The following is a 27,946-nucleotide window of genomic DNA, read 5'->3' as shown; positions in this document are numbered from 1 at the left end:
ACATGAACATTGCAATTTGAAAGCAGCATCCGAGATGTTTGGAATGGGAGGTGTTCAAGGGAGAGTCTACTATTCATGGATTTTGGATCAACTATGGAGATGGGATAAGCAACTTTTTTGACAGCTCATCAAAAACAAAGGTAAGTGTAATACTTGGAAATGTTTGTATAATCATTGTTTTTGCATATGATGTTTCTGCGTGTAAGCTAAATTTTGAAAATTTAAACGGAGCATAAGGAGGGTAGAAAAAGAGAATACATAAAAGTTTGTAAAATCATGAGAGGAGTAAATAGAAGAGAGTGAGAAAGAGTATGAGAGAGAGAGGGAAAGGGAGATAGAGATAAAAAATGGAAAGAAAATGATATACTAGTATAAGAAATGAGACAAAGAAATACAAACAAGTGGAACGCCTCTGGCAGTCTCGCCTGCATTACGCGATTTAATATAGCAGCAGTGCTAACTTTGAAAACTACTATAAAATAATCATTCACAAAAACACCATTCATATAATGACATAATACCACGTTCATTGACCATAAATGACATTTGAACGGTGACTTAAGACTTGTCAACTACACCCATGTCCACATTTCATTCACTCTATCTATAAACTTTCAAAGTTATGATGGCAATTCAGCAATTACCCCAACATGGCCTAAGTTTATTGACCTTAACTGACCTTTGACCTTGGTTTTGTGACCTGAAACTCACAGGGGATGTTCAGTGATACTTGATTACTCTTATATCCCTAGTTTTATGAACTAGATCCATAAACTTTCAGAGTTAGGATGGTAATTCAACAAATACCCCCAACACGGCCAAAGTTCATTGACCTTTAATGACCTTTGACCATGGTCATGTGACCTGAAACTCGTACAGGATGTTCAGTGATACTTGATTACTCTTATGTCCAAGTTTTATGAACTAGATCCGTAAACTTTCAGAGTTAGGATGGTAATTAAACATATACCCCCAACACGGCCAAAGTTCATTGACCTTAAATGACCATTGACCATGGTCATGTGACCTGAAACTCGCACAGGATATTCAGTGGTACTTAATTAACCTAATGTCCAAGTTTCATGAACTAGATCCATAAATTTTCAAAGTTATGATGGTAATTCAACAAATATCCCCAACTTGGCCAAAGTTCATTGACCCTAAATGACCTTTGACCTTGGTCATGTGACCTGAAACTCAGGCAGGATGTTCACTAATACTTGATTAACCTTATGCCCAAGTTTCATGAACTAGGTCCATATACTTTCTAAGTTATGATGTCATTTCAAAAACTTAACCTTCGGTTAAGATTTTGAAAATAATTCTCCCAACATGGTCAAAGTTCATTGACCCTAAATGACCTTTGACCTTGGTCATGTGACCTGAAAGTCAGGCAGGATGTTCAGTAATACTTGATTAACCTTATGTCCAAGTTTCATGAACTAGGTCCATAGACTTTCTAAGTTATGATGTCATTTCAAAAACTTAACCTTAGGTTAAGATTTGATGTTGACGCCGCCGCCGCCGTCGGAAAAGCGGCGCCTATAGTCTCGCTCTGCTATGCAGGCGAGACAAAAATTGACTAGAGTGATTTGAAAAGAACCCCTCAGACATGGTCACAGAAATAAATATCTTGAATTCTGTGATAGAACTGTAACATATAACACACTTTTCATGGTGCAAGTAAAATCAGACCTTTATGAAATGCATTTCCAGACATAATTCTCACAAAATATGATAGAAGAATGGAAAGAAAGTGAGAAATGTCAATATTTCCAAAAGGTAAAGGGGGGGGGGGGGATGTCATGATCCTTGAGATCTAACATCAACTCTCACAAAACAAAATTTGATAAAAGGTACATTTTTATTGCTTAATTTTTTAGTATTGGTAGGATAACCTGAATGATCGGAAGTATGTATGGCAGAAAAGTGAAAAAAAATGATATCAAATTCAAACATTACATGTAGAAGGAGATTCATAGAAAGCCTAACCCTAAATTGACTAGAGGGAGTGTGTGTGTGTGTGTGTGTGGGGGGGGGGGGCTTATGCAGCCCCGCCTCATTATTTATTACGATACATCCATAACATGAAAAGCTTCTGCTGTGACATTTTATGAAGTCTCACTTGAGACCAAAATAGCGGTAAACAAAGAGATCGCAAGGCTACGTAAAACATCCGTATGGCTGCTGCACAGAAATATAATCTCCATGCGATATTTATGCACATATAAAAGGGAAGAGGGTACCAAATTACACAATTCAAGTACATCCTCTATACGGCTTACATATACCTCAATGGTCTGTAAAAGAAATCATATGATGTACATATGGAGATGATATGGTCATATGAGTCAGAACCTGTAGCCATCTACAACACTTTCAAATTGTAAGAAAACAATAAAAGAAGAATGCTCACTGCGGTTGCATTCAACCCTAGAATTTAACGAATAATAGCAAATTCTGGTCTTGTATTTCATTACAAACATAAAAGAAGTAAAAACACATAACTTGTGAATATATTTCATTGTGTTATATAAAAATATGTAATTCACATGTTAGCTCAAAGTCTCAGAGTGTAAAACAGATTTACTAGTACTGCAGAATAAGCTGTAACTAGAGATTGAAGTAAAAAGGTGGTGTATTAAAAAACACAAAGTTACTGATTAGCCAAAAATGATGCAATTCACAAACAAGCATTAATGGGATGGTCCGGGCTGAAAATATTTATATCTAAATAAATAGAGTAAAATTCACAATCAAAATCGGATAACAAATAACAAAGTTATTGAAGTTTAAAGTTTATCAATATTTTGTGAAAACAGTTATATGCACATCGTCATGAATATTCATGAGGTGGGCTGGTAATATCACATCCCCACTTTCATTTTTCTTATGTTATTACATGAAATCATAAATGTTTCATTTTTTTCATACATGTGTAAATGATGTGTCTCCATTAGGATGAAATAAGTTGCGGCAATAAATAACTAATGCACCTAATCAGTTGTCAATCCAACTGTGTTAGTTCTTGGTAGAAAAATTTTGAATAAACCTAATTTCATATAATAAAATACAAAAGATCAAGTGGGGATATGACATCATCAGCCCACCTAATGAATATTCATAAAGACATGCCTAGAACTGTTTCACTGGAATAATGCAAATATTTCAAATTCAATAACTTTATTTGTTATCCTATTTTGATCAAATTTGCAGCATTTTGCTCCGTGAATTTTACTCTATTGAGATATGAATATTTCCAGCCTGGACCATCCCTTTAATAGCAGCTAGTTATATTGTAATACACTCAGTAAGAACAGGTACAGGTTATACAGCGATACACTATCAGAACCAGTTCTCAGGAAAATAAACATCCACAATTCTTTATTCATTTACTAAATTAAGCCTATTCCTTCAAAAAATTCAATTAGAACTTATTTGGAACGTTTGATCACCACATAATTAAAAACCTGACAAATTGTTGGTATATTTAGTTTGTTATAAACATTCAGCTGAAGTTTACATTCAGCACATTTGATTTTAAAAAATCTCAACGGACAAAAAAAAAATCTTGTAAAAATATCCTCATTGATACATGTGTTGTCTAATTTGGATTTGACAAATAATTAGTACCCTGTCATGGTGTTTTCAAATAGGCTTCAGGTATCACCAATACACATTATAAAAACAAGCCTACAAGTTTTCCCGAGAGCCTTTCATGAAGGACACGTCAGAAGATTTATCTGACAGTTACCACACGGCATAGTAACAGTCAGATACCTGTGCTTGTCAGCCAATTAAAATTCAGAAAATTGTCAGATCTGAAAGCTTGTCAGATGACGAATAATGTTAGTAAAAAGCTCTGTAGAAATCATTAATCAAAAATAAATGTGAAACAAAAGGATCTACTGTAGATCTGTATTTTGGCTTAACTTAAAATTGGATAAAAATGTGGCATGAGCCTTCGATGATGTTGGACCATGCAAATATGTTCAACTAAAAGAGAAATTTGACCTTATAGCAGAGTAATTAAAAGTTCAAAGGTCAACAACAACAGGGGCTTCATCCTCTGGTTCTTCATCAAAATCCCAAGTAAAATGTTTAGTCAGGTTCTTCTTGAACTTCCTGCCTTTCTCCTTCAGTGCTCCCTCTGCTTCGGACTGAGTCAAATTCATGAAAAAATCTCTCAGGGTTACCGTGAGAAAGTTATTGCTGGAGACAATGTCCACAAAGAAATCCGATGGGATCTCCCTGACCTGGAAGTGCAGGACATTGACCAGTGTAGAATAGAGTCCACTGTGAGTGGACATTGCTTCAATGCAAGAACAGAGAAGGTGGACAAGCCTCTTCCATTGGTCAAAGGCATCATAGACTTGACCGATGAGGAAGCAGACAAAGGCAAGCTGAAGCTCTGCTAGGAGACCCTGAGAGTCTGTAGGATAGTTCTCCAACAGGAGTTTGTCCAGTGTGAAGGTGTGATCAAGGCTGCACTTGGTGATCTCTTTGGGCGTTGCGCCCTCTGGGTAATTCTGTTTGGAGATCTTGGAGAACCTGATCTCTGTTCCTGCTTTCCGATGCATCTGAGGAAGGTGGTCCTCAGGATTCTTGCTCTTCAGGAGTTCTTTGTTGGCTTCTGCCATCAGCTTCCGATCTGCCGTTGTCCTGGTAGCCATGTCAGGGACTAGCTGGGCCACTGATACAATCTGTCCACTCAGCGGCGACAGGCGCGTCACAGTATCCTCACTGATAAGATTAGTCAAAGAAACCCAGCGTTTCAGGCTCTCATAAGGGTAAGCTCCGAGGAATGGGTCCCATTCTTGAAGCTGAGCTTTCTCATCCTGATTGGAACTATCAGTCACTTTCACATCTACCAAGTCTTCAATCCCTCCATCCCATCTCTTGATGACAATCTCCCGAGGTTTGAAGCAATGGAAGAACCCTGTCCTTGGTGCGCAGTCTCTGCTTTTCAAGTTCACTGCACTGTAATAGACAAAGTGCACCCCGGGTGGGATCATCTTGACTCCTTTGAAGCGGTTGCCAGTGTTCCAGGAATTGTAATCGATGCCAAACTCTGTCCCAGGAGGGACGTTGAGAAGGACCAGAGCAGCACCTTCCTCAAACAGGACATTGGCAGTCTTCTGGTCCATGTTACCTGACGAGGATGCCATTATGTCCTTGACTAGCCTGAATGCAAAATGAAAGAACAAGGAAATGAAGCGTAATCTGCTTCCATAACAATTGGGAGAGGGGCGGGCGCTATCATTCATAACAAGACAAAATCAAACAACTTATTTCATGAGAGTTGTTATATGAAAAAAACTTAAAGTAAAGGTGGGGTTGTGTCATACTATCTCACTCATTTCAGACATCTGTTTTCAGCCTTGTTTTCAGAAGGCTGAGGGCCTATTAAACTTTCCCTATTTCCATCACTTACAAGTGATGGAAATATAAACTGGAATTTTCAGTTTTGCTAATTTACTTTTACTTAGTGCAGGTCTTTATCCTGGCTAAGAGGATATAACTTTTTTATTGAAGTATCCTTAAACATGAACCTGCCCACATACACTACCGGTCACAATTCTTGGACTCACTATTACCTGTTAAAACCAGAGAATAGATTCGGTCCAGTGAATCTTGTTATCTGGTTTTAACAGGTAATAGTGCGTCCGACATAGGGAGGTGCTTCAAGATGGCGGAGTAAGTGTCAAGAGTGTGAGGCCTGTTCGTACGTATTCTTTTCTCTCCCATTTGATTTATATTTTGATTTACATCTTGATCTCACCACTGAAACAACAATGAGTACCAAGGGAATAGTTAGAAATGCATCTCTTATCACTGATTCTTCTGGAAATTCTCCTGCTAAGAAGAAAGAAAAAGTTGAAGTTGATACATATAGTTCCGTAACTGCACGGCCGCATGGATCAAAATCTGACCCAGTTGGGGTCGGGGAGCTGTCGGGGAGCTCTCGGCAGAGCAGCCTGGCAGTGATCAACCTCGCCATCAATATGATGACTCTCCACCAGCATGGTTTGTGGCCTTCGAGAAACGCCAGGAGAGTAGATTTGATAGTCTTCTCCAAGAGTGCAGGGATGAACATCAAAGTATTCACTTCGAGATGGATACAATGAAAGCTGAGATCAAATCCCTCTCCACCTCCCTGGAAGAAGCAACACGGAAAATTGACGACTTAGAAAATCGATCTCGCAGAAACAACATCGTGATATGGGGCGCACCAGAGGAGATAGAGAGCCAAGATTGTGTTCTTTTCATCAAAAATCTGCTTGGTGAAGGGGGTCCAGCTACCAATACCATCCAGAGGGCCCATCGTTCTGGGTTCATGTCGACAAATCCCAACAGAAAGCCCCGGCCAATTCACGTTGGTTTCAACTCCTACTTAAGTAAGGAAGCTGCAAAGAAAAGGCTGATTTCAGTTTTTAAGGCAAACACCTACAACGCTGGAGGGGTCAAGGATGTTTGGATGTACGTGTCCGATGATTATTCACGCTAGGTACAACAAATGAGAAAGGAGAAGATGCCACTACTCAAGGAGCTGCGGAATAAAGGCGCAAAAGCCATCCTAATCTACCCAGCCACTATTAAGATTCGTGACTCTACAGGTCGTCTGATCGACCCTTAGAACTATGGAACTTGCCCATCATATTCAATTCCATAAAATCCTCATACAGTAAAAAAAAAAAAAACAATCTCATCTATGGATTATGGATAAGCCAATATGACTTCATTGTTTAGTTTTTTGTTTTGTTTTTTTTCATTTTTTTTTCAAACTTTATTTTTTTTTTTTCTCTTTCTCTCTTCTATTTTTGTTTTAATTATTTCTTTTTCTTTGGTGGCATATGGGAGAGATACAAATGTCCATTCAGATTTCTGCAACAGGTACATGTATGCTCAAGCCCTATAACTAATTTTCAGTCATGCCATGTATTGTCCAATATGTTTTGAATGTTACAGTAGCTTAAGGTGTTGGCAATTCTGTAAGCGTGCTGTGTTTGTATATTAACTTGTATATATGTTAATATATTAAAAAAAAAAAAAAAAAAAAAAGGTAATAGTGCGTCCAAGAATTGTGACTGGTACAATGTATGCATGTATGCTCTAATTGAAAATCATTCTCAATGTAATCCATGGAAATAAACTAAAGAATGTGATTTCTAATTTATTTTATGGTGAAATATGAACAGATGATTCATATTTGCGACCATAACTAAGTAATGCTAGACGTAACATGAGCATGAATGGCTTTTTAAAGAGACATTACATTCATGGTATTACATAACTTTAGCAAACGTAATTAGTTAAAACAATCTAGCTAACATTAGATCTATCTAGAATAAAATGATAACTAATATGGTACTAAATTCGATTCTTTTCCTAACCCATTCACACGAGTGCAAGGTTAGTACAAGTATTAGTACACTATTACCTCGCACCAAGAACAGCGTTTGGCAGTGGATTTCTAGCTAGTGGATCGCACGTGCTGCAACACCACTTCTGGCATCCACAACACACAAATTCTAGTATGACTATGCCTTGATTTTTCTGTGTGCGGCAGCATATAATAAAACCTTGAGTGTTCCTAACATTATAGCATCACTTGCATCAATTGCAGTCTGCAACCACTAATCTGTAATTATTTATTAATTACAGTACACACAAAACACATGCACAATAACAAATCTTGACTTTGACATAATTAAAAAGTTAACTTCATTTCATGATCTGTCCTGTCTAACGTTAGAAGTCTACCTAAAATTAAAAAAGGATCATACGCCTACGATCATTCGCCTATGCTCATTCATTTTGACCACACCCACTGCACCATGCCCAGGGGCGGAAATCTCTCCCAAAAGGTAGGGGGGACACAGGGGCGGATCCAGCCTTCGCCAATAGGGGGGGGGGGGGGCGGAAATTCGTTTCAGCCATATTTTCCCCGATCGGCAGCTCGAAGATGATTTGTGTTTATTTCTTTGAAGGGGTAGTCCTCATTAGTCACTTCTTAGCTTTATTCTTATAAATTCATATATAATATCATAATCCTTATTTATGTGATGCGAGCGCGAAGCGCGAGCTAATTTTTTGGAAATTGTATGTGTTTTTTCCTAAAATTTGAACATTCTGGGTAATGTTTGTTATCCTGAAAAAAATGTGTATGCAACTTAATAATTACTACGAACGCAAAGCGCGAGCAGAAATGAACTGATGGAAAAGATACCTGTTAAAGACTGCGTGCAGTTAGCATTTAACAATTAAATAATGCGAGCGCGAAGCGCGAGCTGATTTTTTTTGGACATTTTCACCTAAAGAATGGAAATTCTAAGCACTTTTTGTAACTCAGGCAGAACAGGTTTATACGTAGACAATTGATGCGGGCGCGAAGCGCGAGCGGAAAATTTCGAGATTTAGTCCTATAATATTTACTGAACGAGACACTCTAGTCATGTTTTGTAAATCATGAAAAGGATGAGTATTAATAATGTGAGCGCAAAGCGCGAGCAGAAAATTTTTATATACGTTTTGAACTGGTACCTGTTGAAAAGGTACCTGGTAAGGACTGCTTGCACTTAGCCATGAAGGCGTTACATATTTCAACAATTAAAAAATGCGAGCGCGAAGCGCGAGCTGAAAAATTTCTTAAATTTTAATCAATTTTTGTAATCGTGAACAGGATAGCTATATTATTCAACAATTGATGCGAGCGCGAAGCGCGAGCAGAAAAAAAATCGAGATTTAGACCTAAAAATGGGCCACTCTGTTCATGTTTTGTAAACAGCCATAGGCTGATCGAGGGCTTTTTACCGTGTTTAAATAAAATAAATAAATCAAAATCAATGTTTTGTAAACCATGAAAAGGATGAGTAATAGGGGGTCTTCCTACATTAATAATGCGAGCACAAAGCGCGAGCAGAAAATTTTTGATATTGTGATCTGAAACTGGATAATGATTTAAATTGAGAACAAATTGAGTATTTGAATAAACATGCGCGCGCGTGTTCCATATTTAGACCTAGAATCTAGGCATTTCTAAATACATCTTTAATCATGAAAATCATGAAACTTTGATATTCCGAGCTGAAAAAGAGTCAATTACACTTTTATATTTCAAGCACTTTGTAGGAAAATTGTAAGGTGGATATGGATCGCACTAAAAGAGCAAAAATTTTCATTATTATCACTTTGAGTTTTGACATAGGACCGGGACATCCTTAAGCGCGAGATGAAACAAAAGGGACAATTTAATTATTAAATTAATATCATATTTATTAATGCCCAATGAGGGCGCGAAATCTGATGATATTATGGCATAAAAACTGGAAATTTCACTTTGTAATTATGAATAGGCTGCATCAGTTAATATATTTTTAACCATTAATGCGAGCGCAAATCGCGAGCTAAAATTTTTGATAAACTGTCATAAAAAGGGGATTTTAAGTAGTTTGTTGTATAATCAATATTGAAACATACATAACTCGCCAATCAAAATGCCAGCTTGCAGCGCTAGCTGATACGTCTTGACAATCAGACTGACCTGAAAAGGGATATTTTGACAACTTTATAGAATACACGAAAATAATAGGTACCTGATAAATCAAAATTTGCGAGCACGCAGCGCAAGCAGCAAATGTTGATAAAATTATTCAGACCATAAAACTGACATTTTTACAGAGCACTTTTTAAAAATCAATTTGTAAATCACACAAAATAATGAAAGTTCGATTTCTGAGGTGAAATATGTTTTGTATATTGACTTCCAAACTTGATATTTGAGCTCCATATTGAACAAGATATGTAAATCACCTAACAGGCAATGCGAGCGCGAAGCGCGAGCGAAAATTTTATATAGTGGCACGAAAGATTCTTTTTATTTTCCAAGTCTTCCCCTCATTTTATTTTATGCACTCGTCGTCCTTCTCTTCTTTTTATCTTCTCTTTTCCCTCCTTTTTTTCCTTTTTCCTTCTTTCTTTCCTTTTTTTTCTTTTTTTGCTCCGCCAATAGGGGGGGGGGGGGCTCGGCCCCCCTGGATCCGCCTATGGGGACAAGGGGCGGGAAAATTTGACAAGCAAAAAAAAGGTTATCATCCCAAAAGTATGGTCATCTCGTCCCAAAATACATGTTTTATTTCGATTTAGAATGATGTATTCTTACCATCATAAAATAGTAGGGGGGACTAAGCTTGTAACCGATTTTGCAATCGGCAACCGATTCCATTCGATTTCACCACAATCGGCAATCACTTGCCGATCTTCGATCATGCCCCTTGAAGGAAAAAATCGAAAAAAAAAAATCGGCGTAGATCTGGTTACAGTGCGTGATCGCTCAGAACATATTTCAAGATTGTTTTTGAGGTGCTAGCTATTTAGAGGTCGCATTATTCAGGGAGAAAGACGCGGTATTATCTATGGCGATGTTTAAGAGGAAAGATGGTGATAGCTGATGCCGCCGTGAACTTTGAAAGGTCGTATTACCGACGGAGCTCACTGCGTTACTCTCTTACATCGTTTATGATGATATACATTTTATTTTCAACCTCGTGGTGATAGCGGATGCCGCCGTGAACTTTGAAAGGTCGTACTATTGACGGAGCTCATTGCGTTACTCTCTTACATCGTTTATGATGATTTACATTTTATTTTCAACCTCGTGGTGATAGCGGACCCCGCCGTGAACTTTTAAAGATCGTGCTACTGACGGAGCTTACTGCGTTACTCTCTTACATCGTTTATGATGATATACATTTTATTTTCAACCTCGTGGTGATAGCGGACACCGCCATAAACTTTTAAAGACTGTACTATTGACGGAGCTTATTGAGTTACTCTCTTACATCGTTTATGATGATATACATTTTATTTTCAACCTCGTGGTGATAGCGGATGCCGCCGTGAACTTTGAAAGGTCGTACTACTGACGGAGCTCATTGCGTTACTCTCTTACATCGTTTATGATGATTTACATTTTATTTTCAACCTCGTGGTGATAGCGGACCCCGCCGTGAACTTTGAAAGATCGTGCTACTGACGGAGCTTATTGCGTTACTCTCTTACATCGTTTATGATGATATACATTTTATTTTCAACCTCGTGGTGATAGCGGATGCCGCCGTGAACTTTGAAAGATCGTGCTACCGACGGAGCTCACTGCGCTACTCTCTTACATCGTTTATGATGATATACATTTTATTTTCAACCTCGTGGTGATAGCGGATGCCGCCGTGAACTTTGAAAGGTCGTACTATTGACGGAGCTCATTGCGTTACTCTCTTACATCGTTTATGATGATTTACATTTTATTTTCAACCTCGTGGTGATAGCGGATGCCGCCGTGAACTTTGAAAGGTCGTACTATTGACGGAGCTCATTGCGTTACTCTCTTACATCGTTTATGATGATATACATTTTATTTTCAACCTCGTGGTGATAGCGGACCCCGCCGTGAACTTTTAAAGGTCGTACTATTGACGGAGCTCATTGCGTTACTCTCTTACATCGTTTATGATGATATACATTTTATTTTCAACCTCGTGGTGATAGCGGACCCCGCCGTGAACTTTTAAAGATCGTATTACCGACGGAGCTCACTGCGTTACTCTCTTACATCGTTTATGATGATATACATTTTATTTTCAACCTCGTGGTGATAGCGGATGCCGCCGTGAACTTTGAAAGGTCGTACTATTGACGGAGCTCATTGCGTTAAGTACTCTCTTACATCGTTTATGATGATTTACATTTTATTTTCAACCTCGTGGTGATAGCGGATGCCGCCGTGAACTTTGAAAGGTCGTACTATTGACGGAGCTCATTGCGTTACTCTCTTACATCGTTTATAATGATATAAATCTTCTCTTCAACCTCGTGGTGATAGCGGACCCCGCCATAAACTTTTAAAGACTGTACTATTGACGGAGCTTATTGCGTTACTCTCTTACATCGTTTATGATGATATACATTTTATTTTCAATCTAGTGGTGATAGCGGATGCCGCCGTGAACTTTGAAAGGTTGTATTACCGACGGAGCTCACTGCGCTACTCTCTTATCCCCTTTATGATGATAGACATCTTCTCTTCAACCTCGTGGTGATAGCGGACCCCGCCGTGAACTTCAAATTGATTTGAAAACGCTAGCTACCCAAAACATTTAAATAACATATTTCAAATCATCGTGCGTGCTTGCGTCTTCTACTACATTTTAATTGCACTTGCGACTTTAAGATGATGCGTCGTAAGAGATCATTCCAATAATTCTAAATCGCTAGCACCTAAAAATACTTCTAAAAGATGTCCCGCCGATCGTTCATTAACCTGTGATCTATGAGAAATATTTTCATTTTATTTTCCTTTGCGCCTTTGCTCGGAAGATGCGTCTTTCGTTTATCTTTCTAATAAAAATCACTCGGTTTATTTTAAAGCAATAACACCTCAAAACCCCTGGCTTTAAAACACGTTCCAAACGATCGCGCATGTTGGCGACTTCCATTCCAATAATGCATTCGTCTTTGTGACTTTGTCAGGAAGATGCGCGCGACCGCGAACAACATTTTGATGTATTCCTTTGTTTTTAAACATCGCCGATTCGATTTTCGATTCGATTTCGATTTTAGAAGCTTAACTGCCGATCCGATTTTCGATCTGATTTTTGATCCGATTTACAACATTAGGGGGGACATTTGATATTGTGTCCCCCCTACTATTTTGAGTAGGGGGGACACGTCCCCCCTGTCCCCCCTGGGATTTCCGCCCATGACCATGCCATGGCGCGCCACACACTCATTTCTGTCTTCAACATTTCTTTCAAGTTTCAGTCCAGCTTCAAATGCCTGCAAATTTTCATCTTATTCAAAATAATTACATGAAAATTAAGACCATTTTAGCCCCACGAGTTTTATTGGGTCAACGATCTTGGGCTCAGATCTGCCGCCATCGAACTCCTTAACGTTACTCATTCTCTAACACTACAGTAGTACAGTTAACGTTAGACAGCTGGCAGCCGTCTGTTTCGCGGAGTTTTTCAACATTTTTTGATTTTTTTAATTTCTCCTCATACACATATGTATTTGGTGAGTGGAGCCAACGTAGTTCAGCGTAACAACCAACATAACAGAGACCGAAGCTTTTGGTCTAAGTTAACGTTAACAATACTTGGCCAAAGCCACCCAAGGGTTCATTACATGCCGCCGCGCACAGAAAATTCAAGCCATAGAAGTCGTGTGTTGTGGACCCAAGAAGTGAGATCCCAGCACGTGCGACCCACAAGTTAGAAATCCACTGCCAAACGCGGTTCGTGGTGCGAGGTTAGTATACTAATACTAACCTCGCAATACGTGTGAGTGGGCCAAAGCCAAGGCAAAGGCAAAGCTAAACCAGGTCTCCGTCTGCAACAAACACAGAAGTGTACAAATGGGACTACGACTTATCTCAGCATAAAATAGTTCTTACTTTTACGGCTCTATGTATTGAGACAAGTCACAGATCATGAAAATATATTTAGACAATGCCTATTCATTACAATTCCTAATTATTGTAAAACCAAACGCTTTTAATTACTTACCAGTGTAATATAGTGATAAGGATCTGAAAAAAAAAATCGTCTGCCAAATGATGTGAAATTATATACAGTAGCCGGTTGCGCGGTTCGGTTCTTAACTTGCCAAACGGTAGTTGGCGCTAGAGCAGAAGTCGACAAAGGTTAACATTGAGTTTGACGTTGGCTAACGTTAGTTTTTCTTTTGTATTGCCGAACGTTAGAATGTTTTTGGGGGTCTTTATATTTATCATTGTTGTTATAAATGTAAGTTTTAATAATTGGGAAGACATCGATGGTTTGATGGAAGGGAAATGGATATCAAAGCGTATAGCTATCTCTTCAAGAACAATTTTTTTTTAGTTTGTGTTTTGTTTTCTTTCAAGAAAACATGGTAATGATAAAAATAACATAGGGCCTATATAGTCATCACCACTCCTCCACAACCAGTATATCTTTTTTATTTCTTCTTTTTGTTATCTACTGGAAATTTGTTAAGGAATATAATGCTGATTATTTTCAAACATATATTTATTTTTAACTTTTGGGAATAAATACAATTATATTGGCATCACCCTACAACTGAATGGATTAGGCCTTTATGATACTCTGCCCCATCATATTTTCATGTTTATATCATGTTTTCCTCATCATATCCATTCACAGTAGGTAACCATCATCATCATCATGTTCATGATGATGATGATGATGATGATCATCATCATCACCACCACCATCACCATCTTCTTCTTCCTCCTCCTCCTCATCATCATCATCATCATCACCACCATCACCATCATTTTCCTCCTCATCATTATTATTCACCACCACAGCAGCATCATCACCATCATTTTCACCACCGTCGACCACTGTGACCATCATCATCATCATCATCCTTCTCTTCCTCATCCTCATCATTATTCACCACCACAGCAGCATCATCACCATCATTTTCACCACCGTCGACCACTGTGACCATCACCATCATCATCATCCTTCTCTTCCTCATCACCATCACCATCTTCTTCCTCCTCCTCATCCTCATCATTATTCACCACCACAGCAGCATCATCACCATCATTTTTACCACCGTCGACCACTGTGACCATCACCGCCATCATCATCATCATCACCACCACCACTATGATCTATCACCATTATTAGCTTCATCATCTTCATTATCATATCTTCATATCCTTATTTCTTTATATCTTACACAAACAACAAAATAGGTGACACACTTAAAACATTTTATTGGCTTAGAACACTTTATTCCAAATATGAACAGTGAAATGATCAGCAATAATTAGCAGTTCTAAAACAACTTGAAATTTGAATTACATAAAGATGAGAATAAAAACTTACAGACCAGAGTAAATATCGAGTCCTGAAGATATACCACTGAGAACTATGTATGAAATCAATTTCATTACCATGCTTACTTTCTCATTCTGTTAGCTCCTTTTTTTCTACAAAAATGAAATGTGTGCATGCCGACTGCATTAATGTTCTGCAAAGATCTCAGTGTTTCTAAAAAACATCACCTCTAAATTCTAATGTGACCCATATGTCTCTTCATGTTTGGTGCCTTGTATTAAAATTCATTCAATATTAATTTGACTTCCATCATTTAAGAAACTGCCTATGACTTCTGAAGTACATTTTTGTTATATTCTTTTGATAACAGCTCACATGGGTCATATTCTCCCCCAAAACAATAATTTTATTTGGGGGAGTGTTGACATATTTTGTACTCAAATTAATTCCACTGTAAATTTGCAATCAATGATTTAACTTTTAACAAAAGCTAAGAAGAAGATACTTGCAGTTACAAGAAACAAACCACTAATAAACTACAATTTTGCAATCAATCGCAAGACTTATCACTGATTGAACTACAATAAAAATAAAAAAACTTGAGCGAGGAAGAAATATTAAAGAAAGGTACTAACAAAAAGGGAAAGAGAAATAGAGGGGATATCAATATTGTTCAACTTAAAAACAAAATACAATTAATGGTTTTTGCAAGAGCAATGGACATGACTTAGTCTTTAAACTTAGTCTTCTCTTATCTTCTTATATGCAATGATATATATATATAGTTAGCGTATCCAGCATCAGCAATGACCAAGAAATGTATGGGCCCATGCACAAGCATAATAGAGTCACTATTGTCCCCAGACAATTGGGCCCATGAAATGCTTTGTAGGATCTGATGCTGGATACATGCCTGGTATCCAAATGTTTGCTATACAATCAAATATGTACAAGAAATGCACAAATAAAATAATGTACAATTTGATAGACCCCATAAGCTAGGGGAATGTCACATTGCGTTCTGTACACCATCCATAATTATCAAACTTCAAGCACCTCATGGCCATACGCAGCGGGGGGGGGGGGGGGGGGGGGCAAACTTTCATTTTTTAACTGAAAATTCACCAAAAGTACATGTATGCACAAATCCTTCTATTTCATTTAACAGAATGCAGAGGCGCCCCAATGACAAGCTCAGTCGCTTTGCTCTCTCGAATTAAGTTTATTTCATTGAAAAAGCCAAAAAATTCTGCTTACGGCCATGAGCATCTTAGCAAAAAATCATTCTTTGATACTTAATGACACTTATTATTAAAGATAATAATAATATTACCAGCATGCTTAATATATAGCGCATATCACTGCCAAATGCGTCCCTATGCGCTTAATTGGATATTATTACCCTGGCTATAGCCCCACAGCCTATTACAGAACGGTGGCATTTCAAGGAATAAATTCCTGCCAAGTACCCATTTACCTCACCTGGGTGGAGTGCAGCACAATGTGGATAAATTTATAGATGTGATACGTACAATTAATGTTCAAATAATAGTAGCTTGTGCAATCTGACCCAAGAGGGGCATGTCACATTGCGTGCTTTACATCATCCAAGCTTGATAGTTTTGGAAAAGCACCTTTCACGAGGAAATTTCATTCTTTGAAGCTACAACCTCCCTGTTCTGCAGAATCCGAGGTACATGTAACATTGAATGGCAACAGATGGCAGTCTACTCATTAAAAGTAGAATTTTTTTTTTTTAGGGTTGACTAAATTACAGTTTATGTCACACTATTCTGATATTGAGTCAATCAATTTCTCAAGTCTGAGTACTTCAACTCAGAATATATTCATCTTGGAATCCATTCCAAGTCATATTTGATTCCACTAAAATGAATGAGTACACATGGAATTTCATACAATACACACTGAACTCAATGTCCAAAATATTAAGAACAGTATTAAACAGGAAGTTTCCTGAATTATTCTACTTCTTTATACAGCTAACTCATAACATGCCTGCAAGGTTAGGATTATTACTTTTTAGGGGCCATTCTCCCCCCCCCCACAATGGTGCAATTGCTGAATTTTTTTAGTATTTGAGAAACCACATACACTTTCATGTACAATGAGCAAGATTCTATGGACCCATCCAGACTCAGGGTGGAAAGCAGTTGTGCGGCCGAGCAAAGAACGGCGATTGACTAATTTATACCAAAGAAGTGTACATTTTAAAGACCCCCGGTGTAGACCATTACACCCACTAAAGGGATGCCTTTCAATTACAATATGTGTAATATTGGTATTACTGCTCATGCATATCATTTGTCGGTATGTTATTATTATAACATCTTTTTTTTTCCTTGATGATGATTTCCACACTAGATCTGAATGGGTTTTTATGGTAAAAGCTGCAAGTACATGTATCTATTCATTTAAAGAATAAAATTGACAGGTAGATCAAAGGAAAAGGTAGCAAAGAGAAAGAGAGAGAAAGAAAGAAACAGAAATAGCTGAGAACAGACAGTGAATAAAGAGGGAGAAGGGGGAAAAGAGGGAGAGAAAGAGAGAGAGAATGAATTAGCAATGTCAAGACAAAATTTTATCAACTCACAACTACATATGGTATACAGAACAAGCATATAAATATAATTTGTTCATTAATGTACATTATCACTTTATTGAAATCATACCTTATATCTACAAAAACAAAACATTGTGAACCATTTTAAATAAAAGATGGGTGCATCATCACTTCTACAGTTCAAATCATGTCAGGAATAGATTCAATCATCACCAAGAAGTAATTGGGCACCATTCAAAGATTAACAAATTGCTTTATAAGTGAAATAATTGATAGGCAACTGCTATTACATTTATTCTCTGAAAGTCCTGAAACCTTTTAGATATTTCTTACTTTGCAAAAAATATGGATGCAATAAATGGTTGCAAAACAAACATGCTCTTTCAAAATACATTCTGAGTAGACTAGTAGAAACATAGCAACAAAAGTTTGATATTCTTATTTAAAAGCTAATTATGAATAAAAAGGTACTTGAGAAGGTCTCCGTTCATAATCTGTGCAATCATATTCCATGAAAGTCGCCATAGCAATAATAGATCACTGACTTTAATAACTTGAAAATAAATTGAAAACAATGATTTTCTCGGAAACTGCATTCTTTCAGCTCAAGCAGTATGCCACTCAAGTTTAATAAAAGTAGAGACAGTGATTTTCCGTTTAAAAAAAAATTGTATTTTCCGTTTCAACTTGATCTAAAAATGGAAATTTTGTTTTGTCGCTGAAAATGTACACAGCAAAAACGTGAATTCCGTTTTGCTAAGGTGAATTCCATTAATTTTTACATGAAAAGTATAAGAATCAAACAGAATTTCTGTTTTATTTACAGAATTTCTGTTTTATTTACCGGTAAAACGGAAAATCTCTGTCTCTATAAAAGGTGCGCACTAAGACATTTGTGAGGAGTAACAGAATTTTTACAGAAAATATTGATTATTAGATAAGTACATTAGTAGGTAACAACTAGAATAATAATATATAATAAACATCATCTAGATTTAATACGAAATCTAGATAACAACAAGATAAAAAATTTGAAAATTCTATGTCTGATTATAAGGAAGATTATTTCCCTTTAACAAACATATAAATATAACTCCAAGGTCCTAAAATGTAAGATGAGTTAAATGTGTAATTTTGTTGAAGAGTTAACATTTTTATTATAAACCAAGGAAACTATCTGAAAATCCATCTACAAATAACTTCACGCATCTAGACATGCCTCTCAATATCACATTGAGAAATTCTAACTCTGACCTTGGTCTAAACTTACAGCGAGTTTCCAACAAAAATTGTTTGTAAGTTCAAAACGTGAAAACAAACTCCACTTCAGTTTCAATACAATTCCTGAAAAATATAACATCTTCACAATGCTGTTTCGTAAAAGAAAATAATCAGCATGGAAAAGCAATCTTTTCTTACCAATTTTAAGAAGAAAAAAATATTTACATATGGCATTTTGCACCCATTTGGTTGGCCGAAGTAACTGCTTCAACCATACATTCTACAGTATCAAAAAACAAGGAATAGATAACAATATTTATAGACGAAATGGATACAACTTACACAGTTAATACATCTTCAATGTTAATTACAATATTCACAAATATAAATGGATATCCAAAAATGTACAATCTTAAACATGATAAATGCAATCAAAAAGAAAAATTACATAAGTCAACTGGCTAAAGTACTTTCTGATTGATACTGTACAATAAACAAGCTAACCTTTTTTTTAACAATCTTTTTCAATATTTTTTCTACAAGACGCTAGAAGCTGAGGGAGCAGAAAAAAGAACGATTACTCAAAGCAGATTAGTTTGCTGCAGTTTCATGCAAAAAAAATAGTAGAAAATTTGAAAGCAATCCGATGATAAGAGTTGATCATGATTGTCAACTTCTCCTTTTGATTTCATTTTATTTCATCATCAATGCCATATCACGTTGAAGATGGGCACATTATCGTCTTTGGCAGAATTTTTACAGAATTTCTATTCAAATGGATCTTCACTCAACACACTGAATAACGGCTCTTAATGCGAGAATTGGATGGAGAGTGCACTTGTGTTGATCCATCAGGGTCAATGAACTTTTTTTATATGTGTATGTCGGGGTCAATGAACTTTTTGAAGTGTTATTCAATTATGTTTTTAATCTTTAAATTGGCAACAGTATTTCCTTACATTTGTGATTTTTTTAACATCTAAAGTTTTTGCATCAGAATAAATTGAAAATTATCGAATTTGCAGTTTTCAAAATGTTGTCAATATATTCAATAATTTTAGTGATCACTATTAATTATAAGCATTTCATATTTCCCTTTCCCCCCTTTATTTTCATTTATTCTGCACAATTTCTATAGCCCTTAAAAAAATTGGTACTGATTGCCGATGGGTTGAGATAATCTTGTTATTTTTTCACTTTGAAAATTGCTAGGCAATGTATAATAATTTAGAACAGGGTATAATGTTGCATTATGGGTCAACATCAGTGCACACTCTTCCTGAATCCCAACATAAGATGGCGCTTTTCAATGTTTAAGTGTAAATGTCACTTCAAATGGAATGTAATAACCCTTAAAACACAAAACACATTATTTGTAAGGCACAGCAAATATTTCAAGACGACATTAAGTAATTTATTTCAAACCATTTGTGACCAATCACCATCTCCCTACCTGGTAGAAATCTTCAAATTCTTTTATTGATTATTGGACTTTATTTCTGTAATCTTTTATGCGCTGTGAGGAAATTTTGCAAACACAAATATACATCACATTCATTTTTGCTCTGAAAATCATTCTAAAACAGAAGTTTTCTTTTCTTCTTCTTGTTCTACAAAAGCAGTTAATATGCATTTTCCTTTTATTTTTTCCTTAGAAATATGAATAATTCTGTGGCAGTTTCGGATTATACAAAGCATACTGTACAAATTACTGGGTAGAATGCAAGCAGACGGCCCGACTACCCCCAACGCAAGATGCAACACAAATTTTCAATGAAATTGCTAGACAAGTATTGATATGCTGTTGGCTCTTATATGCAATTAAGATCTAATTCAATAAAACACTAAAATAGCTTGGATTAGATCGCAACTTGTGCTTTAATTGTTATAGCTCTCTGTAATAAATGAATGCTATGCTGTTGTTGGAGAATTCGGTTCATATTATGTAATAACTGCACAAGTCAGAAATCAAAAACTTTAATAACATAAACATGACTAAAGAACTATTTTGCAGAATTGTAATAATGTAGTGGGTCTTGTTGCACAGAACTTGTTATCGATTGTAACAGACAAGCTATTGTTATAAGCTCCTGAAATGGTATCAGTTAATTGGCTGACAGCAAATTTCTCATAGAATTCTAGAATCTGTGAGAACAAGTTTGTTTGTTGTGATAAGGGCTTAGTGGCTTTTGAGAGTGCAGATTTGATTAAAATGCTCAAAAGTTTGCCCCCAAGAAAGAGTTAACAAAAGGTTAGAATGGCCAGCATTCGCAAACATGAACAAATTTACCAAAAAAAAAAATTATCAGGTGAGCTTATTTATAAATCACATAAATACCTCTTAATGCAAGCAAGAAATTTGAAACAGGCAGCAAAATTTGAATAAATCCCCCTTCATAGGAAAAAATTGCGCTTTGGAAATTGTGCAAAAACATCAACTTATTTACATTTAGCAGTCTGTCATTAACATTGTTCTACATAAATTGCCAATATGATGCTCGAATAGTGGTTATAACATGAAAGCACGTTTACATAATAAATACTTGCCTTTTTAAATCGCAGTGCATTTTTCAAAGTGCTGAATCAAATCACATTACATAAAATATCTGGTGAAATTCAGAGCAAACGCAACTTAAATCAGCTCTATGATACCTTATCCATATGTTCAATTTTCCACACATCATGCTCGCAGCTAAAATCATTAACCTTGAATAAGCCTATACAGCATAACTCCGAATAACTATATATTACATTACAGATGTTGGTCACTCTTGGAGTCCGACGACACCATTAGAACACTGTGAAAACGGATAAAATCGAAAGTAGGTACATGTAAATAGTTGAGAAAAAAAGTCAAACTTTGTTGACAACAAAATTATGTGATGGAATTTGACAGTTCCTTTCCTCCCTGCTCCATCATGCATTAAGTAGAAAGATTGGAATCCTGAGAGACTATTTCACTAAGAGCTACGTTTGACCTGGGCCCCATCTAACAAAGAGTTGCGATTGATCCGATCAACCACAACTATGGATGGCCACCAATGTCTACATCTAAAATGCAAATTTGTTCAGAATATTTTCTAGATATGATGTGTAATCATACGTACTTTCATCATTCTCTTGAAGATTCAGTGCGATGTTCTTTGTTTACCAAGGAGACTGCAAATTTCCTGCAGAAAAATTATGGTATGGATGGATATCCATAAAGTTGAGATTGATTGGATCAATCGTCACTCTTTGCAAGACTGGGCCTTGAAGTCATTGTTTGATATGCAGTAGCACACGATACCTGAGCATGGTGCGGTGATGAGATTGATACCGCACGCAACTGCAAATTTAAGTGCGACTTTTAGTAAAACTTAAAAAATCTTTGTGAAACACCTCTCTCAGGTCAGATTTCCCGATCAAATCAAGTTACTTCTCAGGAAGTCTTGATATTCTTGAATCTCAAAAACAGCAAATTGGAGATGGAATTTATTTTTATTGGTTTCAGTAGACAGGCGGCGACCTCCTCAAAGCTAGAACTTCAAGAAATTCTAATTTGTTATGGCTGGAATAAATACTGGTGTTTCCAGTCGGATTTGGTAGGCCGTTGTTTAATTTTTTGTTGCTTCCCAAATGCCTTAATCTGTTCCGGCGTTGGTCATTTCAAGTATGGTTAAGGTCTCCGGCAAGTCTCGACTGATGTTGAGACTTCTAGGATGAAATCATTCCAGCTCTTCACATGACGTTAGATCAATGACAATGGAGGATATATGTTTTAGTACCACTCGATGATTATATACAGAGTTTCTAGAAATCTTGATCACACCAGGATGGATGAATAGACGACAACGCCGTCCTCGTTTTTAGGAACCACTCTATCTGAATGACCAGCGCCCGATGTAAGGTCTAAATCGGCATAGTGCATGCCTGGTTGCTCGTTCTGAAATAATAATATTAAAAAAAAACCAGAAAATAAAAGTGGTTATTATTGTAGTGACATAAGTGAAAATCATCAAAACGACAATAAGCAACATAAATAATAAAAATTTAACTTTGGAAAGAAACAGGAAAATATAGAAGAATCAGAATGATGACAAGAGCAAGATGGAGAAGATTATAAAGTAGCACTATTATAATAATAGTAGATGAGGAAGAAGGGTAACTAGAGAAGAGGGAGGAAAGAATGAGGATAAGAGGAAAGAAGGAGGAGGAAAAGAAGAAGATACATGACAAAAAGAAGATGAAGGAGAAAAGAACGAAACAGGAAAATGAAAAGTACATGTATGTAAAGAACTCGAAGAAGAAAGTGTCTTAGGCAGAGGGGAAATGTAAAGTAAAACAAAAATATTTTTTTTTTTCTTTTCTAATTTGCAAAAGTCAAATCATGACCAATATGCAATCAGCAATGTCCCAATTCTCTTCAAGGTTTTCGAAGTTAAGTACAGGCACATGCATGTGAACCATTTCCATGCCTACATGCATAGCAAGAAGACATCCAAATAAAATATATTTTTCCCCTATTATCATCCCCTCAGGGTTTCAACTCTCACGGGTGCAGAGAGGCACATCCAGATGAAATGCATCACAAACAGAAGAATACAAGTGCAGATGCGTTTGGAATGCTGCTGAACCATAATACGTAAGTCTCTCTAAAAAGTGTCTGATAGCATGGATATTTGAATTTCACAAGGGGTCCATATTTTTTGTTTGAAATTTGATCTTGCATGCCAAACCACACTAATATAGTGAGAGAGGCAGGTTTATAACTAATTTTAGTACTTTTATTGATATTATATTTTGGTTCGTAAAAACACCTTCAGGGGGCAAGACAATGTAGGAAATCCCTAAAGTTTATTTATTCTGTGTACACAGGTATTCATTAAAACCAAATCTTCAGTGCTTTCCAATAGTAAATCAAACAAAACACGCCAATATCCTTATAAGCCAAAAGGAAAAGAAACGTGACAAAATGAAACAAAACAGTACACTACAACAGCACATAATAAGGGGATATAACATCTGTAAAAAAATAAACAGTCAGTTAACTGATTTTAGTTTATTCCTTTCACTATCTATTCTCTAATATTTTACAATTGGGTCTGGTGGCTTGTGGGATTCTTTGATGCACGTGATCATGTGACAAAGACACATGTCAGAGCAGTCATGTGATTTATCACATGATGAATAATGATATCACAAAACATTAATCAAAAGTTATTTATTTAGAGGGATTGGTGGTGATATTCAGGGAGAAAGTGCTTCAAGCTTGGGGCTTGGGGGAATGGCCTGACAATGAGAAAATGGATGTTATACCAAGTGCTACAAAATATATTCCTTCCCACAGTGAACGACAAAACAGGCAACGCAATCAATAGGAAATAGCATGAAACTATTATCTAACAAACATCTGGGGCTTTTAGCAGAAATAATTTACGGACGAATTGTGGAATAATGATCACAGCCCCCTTTCCCATCTGTTGAATTTCCTGATGGGAAATTTATTAAAACCACATCTATGACAAAAGACAACTTTGGGCAAACTTGCAAATGGCCACTACATGTACATATCACAAAGCTAATATTCTACGCTTTAATTACACACAGCCATAGAACTGCACACAGTTTACTAAATGGTTATGATTATTTTTGGTCTAAAGACTCTAATCAACATTCAGTACATGTAAAACTGTTTGAACTTATGTTTTGCCCCCCCAAAAAAATTAATTAAGCAGATTTAGCCAGAGATTCAAATGGAAAAATTGCACACTATTATGGCACCAAGCCTTATAGAACATATGTCAATTGAATCAAATGGTTATGATTTTTTTGTTGAATCTACATTAAGAACATGTAAAACTGTTTTAACTTATGTTTTGCCCCCCCCCAAAAAAAAATTAATTAAGCAGATTTAGCCAGAGATTCAAATAGAAAACTTGCACACTATTATGGCACCAAGCCTTATAGAACATATGTCAATTGAATCAAAGAAACAAACCTTTAATGTCAGCCAATTTGAAAAGGAAAAAAGACAAACCAAAGAAAAATAATGTGATGATTAATGGAAAAATTGTTTGATATTCAAACCCTCAAAAATGGAAAGCATATCGCTTTCACGGAATGAATGGATAGAAATAGAAAGAGAGACAAGAGCAAGAAACAAAAGTTATGCAATCTCAGGTTCCCAATCAATAATTATATATGAAAAAATACTGCAATGTCACCCTAAATAACAATTATCTCAATGTTTTGAAGGAAAAAAAAAAACTTGTTTCATCACCTTTAAGGACCAATGGGGGGGGGGGGGGGGGCACATGCAAACGTGACTATTCCCAAAATTATCTCAAATACCTCGGGGGGGGGGGGGTATTTTTAATGGAAAAATGAAAATCCACATCTCATGCTTTGAGTGGCATGACGGTGCTAGTACTCCATGTAAAACATAACACAACACCAAGCACGTGATTAAATGAGTGAGCGGGGTACATGCTGATATTGGGGCGATGTCAGGTGTACCTCATGCAATCTACGCCACCTGATATCCGGCGTTTGTAGCCCCTCTCTGCCAAGCGTTTGGATCGCATTAAAACAAAGAGAAAACTCTCAAATCAGACCAACATCAAAATGCATTATTTCATCTTTTATTCTTTCAAATCCTGCAGGCATCTTTTTCATCATGAACGGTCCCATTCATCATCAACATAACAATTATCCTTATTGCATACAGCCGATATTTGTAAATAGCGACTATTATTCTCATCCTTACAAATAGTATTTAATGTCTCTGAGCATACCCATCCCATCCTCATCCTCCTCCCCCTACCCCCCACTCTCATTTCAACAGCAATGGTGGATTGAGAGTTTCATGAATTAGGCGGTCTAGGAAGTGGATGAATTTATTGATTTCTTTAGTATATCCTAACAAGATCCCCTTCTGCCAAAGTAGTTCACTTCAAAAAGGGGAAAGTTGGGCAGACACCCTTTCTCCTGAATTGCCCCTGATTAATTGGTGTATTAACATGATATATGGGATACTTAAAAAAAATAAATCATATTTTCTTGCCAAATGAAGAAGACAAGTGTTCCCATTATTTCAAGAACTCATTTGAACTATCAAAACTTAGATCTGAAACAAGGAAACTACTTAAAAATCAAAACTGAACACTTTATGTTCAAGTATCTGAGTATGTTACAGTATGATGTCGATGAGGGAAAAATGAAAGGTATATTGAAGAAAAATACTCACATTTGTTTTACTTTCTAAGAAAACATCTTATCTGTGTGACTATTTTTTACCCCAATTTCATAAAAAAGTTTATTTGACAAGTTATCTGTTTTTAATTTATCAATTTATTAATCAATATACTCATTTATTTATTTGATTGTATATTTTGTGTCACACCCCTTAAATGAAATCAAAATCATATCCACAAGAAGTTCTCAAAAAATAAAAAAAACCTACCACCCCCCCTCAAAAGGAGAAAAGAAACGAGAATAAGAAATGAATGAAAGTATGCTTATCCAAGCAAATATATATACTTTTATGATCAATTTTTACGTTTTAATAAACTCTGATATCTATTACGCATTTACAGCTTATAATTACAAGTCATCGAATCAAATCAGTCTTGCCCACATACTTGAAGGCCTGCAAGGTATGTACCTTTCCCACTCCCGGTGGAGTACCATCGCTGGTGAACCTATTGTCCAAGGGGGGGGGGGGGGTGAACGATTGTTTCATTCCCCCCACTGGAATAGTATGACGTCATGGATTTACGTCTATTAGTATCATGCAAGTGATTAACGCATCAATCTACAATCTCCTGACCGACATGATGCCTGCATGCATGATGTTAACGTGTCATTTACCAAAACCATACTTGTAGGCCTGCAAGGTATGTACCTTTCCCACTCCCAGTGGAGTACCATTACTGGTGAACCTATTGTTCACGGGGGTGGGGGGGGGGGGGTGGGGTGATGAACGATTGTTTCATCCCCCCCACTGGAATAGTATGACGTCATGGATTTACGTCTATTAGTACCATGCAAGTGATTAACGCATCCATCCACAATCTCCTGGGCCCCATAACACAAAGCTTAGCAATGATCGTAGAACAGTTTTCTACAATTGATTCCATTGACTACAAGGTACAATCAATCGTACAATTCAAGCGTACGATTAATCGCTAACCTTTGTGTTACACAACCCTGGTCGACATGATGCCTGCATGCATGATGTTAACATGTCATTTACCAAAGCCAGAAAAAACATGAGGTGCCCATCAACACGCCTGAAAGTCAAAGATGGGGATAGCTGAAAAAAGAATTTCCCTTTTTTCTATTATCCAGAACAAAGATGGCGTAAGCCACCTATGGATGTAGAAAATATGACGGAGGGGGTGGGTGGGGGTAGATGGAAATAGATGGAAATGTTAGATAAGAAGGTAAATGCATGGTTGTTTCTGAACAGATGAAGATAAACTCTATAGAGTACAGCCCTTCTCACACTATGCGAATTGTTGCGATCCAAATTAATTGTGATAACATTTGATATGGATATTCCGACTAATCAAATATTATGGATCAGAGTTCAGAATAGTGGTAAGACTATACTGAAATCAAAATTCAGTCCATTCAGAGCCTCCCTGAATGAATAAAATCAAATTCAATTCCAAATCGTGATGACGTCATCATCGGCTGCGACTTGAAGCCGATTTGGACTTTACTCCGACCATAGGGCTTGTGGAACAGTAAAAATTTCATTTTAGTATTCCTAAATTTATGCCAAACTTTAAATAAAATAATTTTACTTCTTGGAACTTTTACATTTAATGCAAATGTGATTTCTTGAAAAATCGCCTTGCACCGGATCGCATAGTGTGAGACAGACTTTAGATAGACTCTAGAGTTAGAGAATGAGATCAAAATGAATGAGCATCAAGAAGACATTAGCAAAATTCAAGTAGATTTTTCAGTTATGTTTAAGTGTAAAAAAGGGTAAATGCATGTCTGTCTCTTTTCAGGGTAGCTTTTCATGAAAAGTTTTGCCAGTGATTTTCAATAACAGAATTGTTCTTCGACCGATCGATTCAAGAATTTGTTGTAGCTTATAACATCTAATCTTTGGGTGAATATCACTGACAAAACCTTTCATGAAATCCACCCCTGATGAGAACTGCTTCTAGAGTTAGGGAGTGAGAATGAGAATATGAGCAACAAGAAAATATTATAAAATTTGAGTAAATTTTCGGTTGTGTTCAAACTGCATGCAAATTAATATCTAGAATCACTTCAAAATGCATTTAAA

General features: G+C 36.6%; 2 protein-coding genes across 2 annotated transcripts in view; both read right to left on the bottom strand.

Annotated features, from left to right (window-relative positions):
• Positions 1-402: 402 nt before the first annotated feature.
• On the bottom strand, positions 403-13,674 carry LOC129266384 (protein AAR2 homolog). The gene is made up of 2 exons (XM_054904229.2): positions 13,566-13,674; positions 403-5,184 (listed from the first exon to the last, which is right to left on the bottom strand). Exon 2 carries the CDS (start codon positions 5,166-5,168, stop codon positions 4,038-4,040), a length of 1,131 nt encoding a protein of 376 aa, XP_054760204.2. The 5' UTR covers positions 5,169-5,184; positions 13,566-13,674; the 3' UTR covers positions 403-4,037.
• Positions 13,675-17,501: 3,827 nt separating this feature from the next.
• LOC129267299 (uncharacterized) overlaps positions 17,502-27,946 on the bottom strand; it is a 47,326-nt gene continuing 36,881 nt past the window's right edge. Inside the window, exons 10-11 of the mRNA XM_064103254.1 lie at positions 25,175-25,201; positions 17,502-22,582 (exon numbers count right to left, since the gene is read on the bottom strand). Of these exons, the coding sequence (XP_063959324.1) occupies positions 22,463-22,582; positions 25,175-25,201 (147 nt within the window). The 3' untranslated portion in view covers positions 17,502-22,462. The remainder of the gene's footprint in view (positions 22,583-25,174; positions 25,202-27,946) is intronic.

The sequence above is a fragment of the Lytechinus pictus genome, chromosome 8 (genome assembly GCF_037042905.1).
Source record: "Lytechinus pictus isolate F3 Inbred chromosome 8, Lp3.0, whole genome shotgun sequence".
NCBI lineage: Eukaryota > Metazoa > Echinodermata > Echinoidea > Temnopleuroida > Toxopneustidae > Lytechinus > Lytechinus pictus.
Note: the sequence above shows the minus strand (reverse complement) of the source record. Positions and strands in the feature narration are given on the sequence as shown.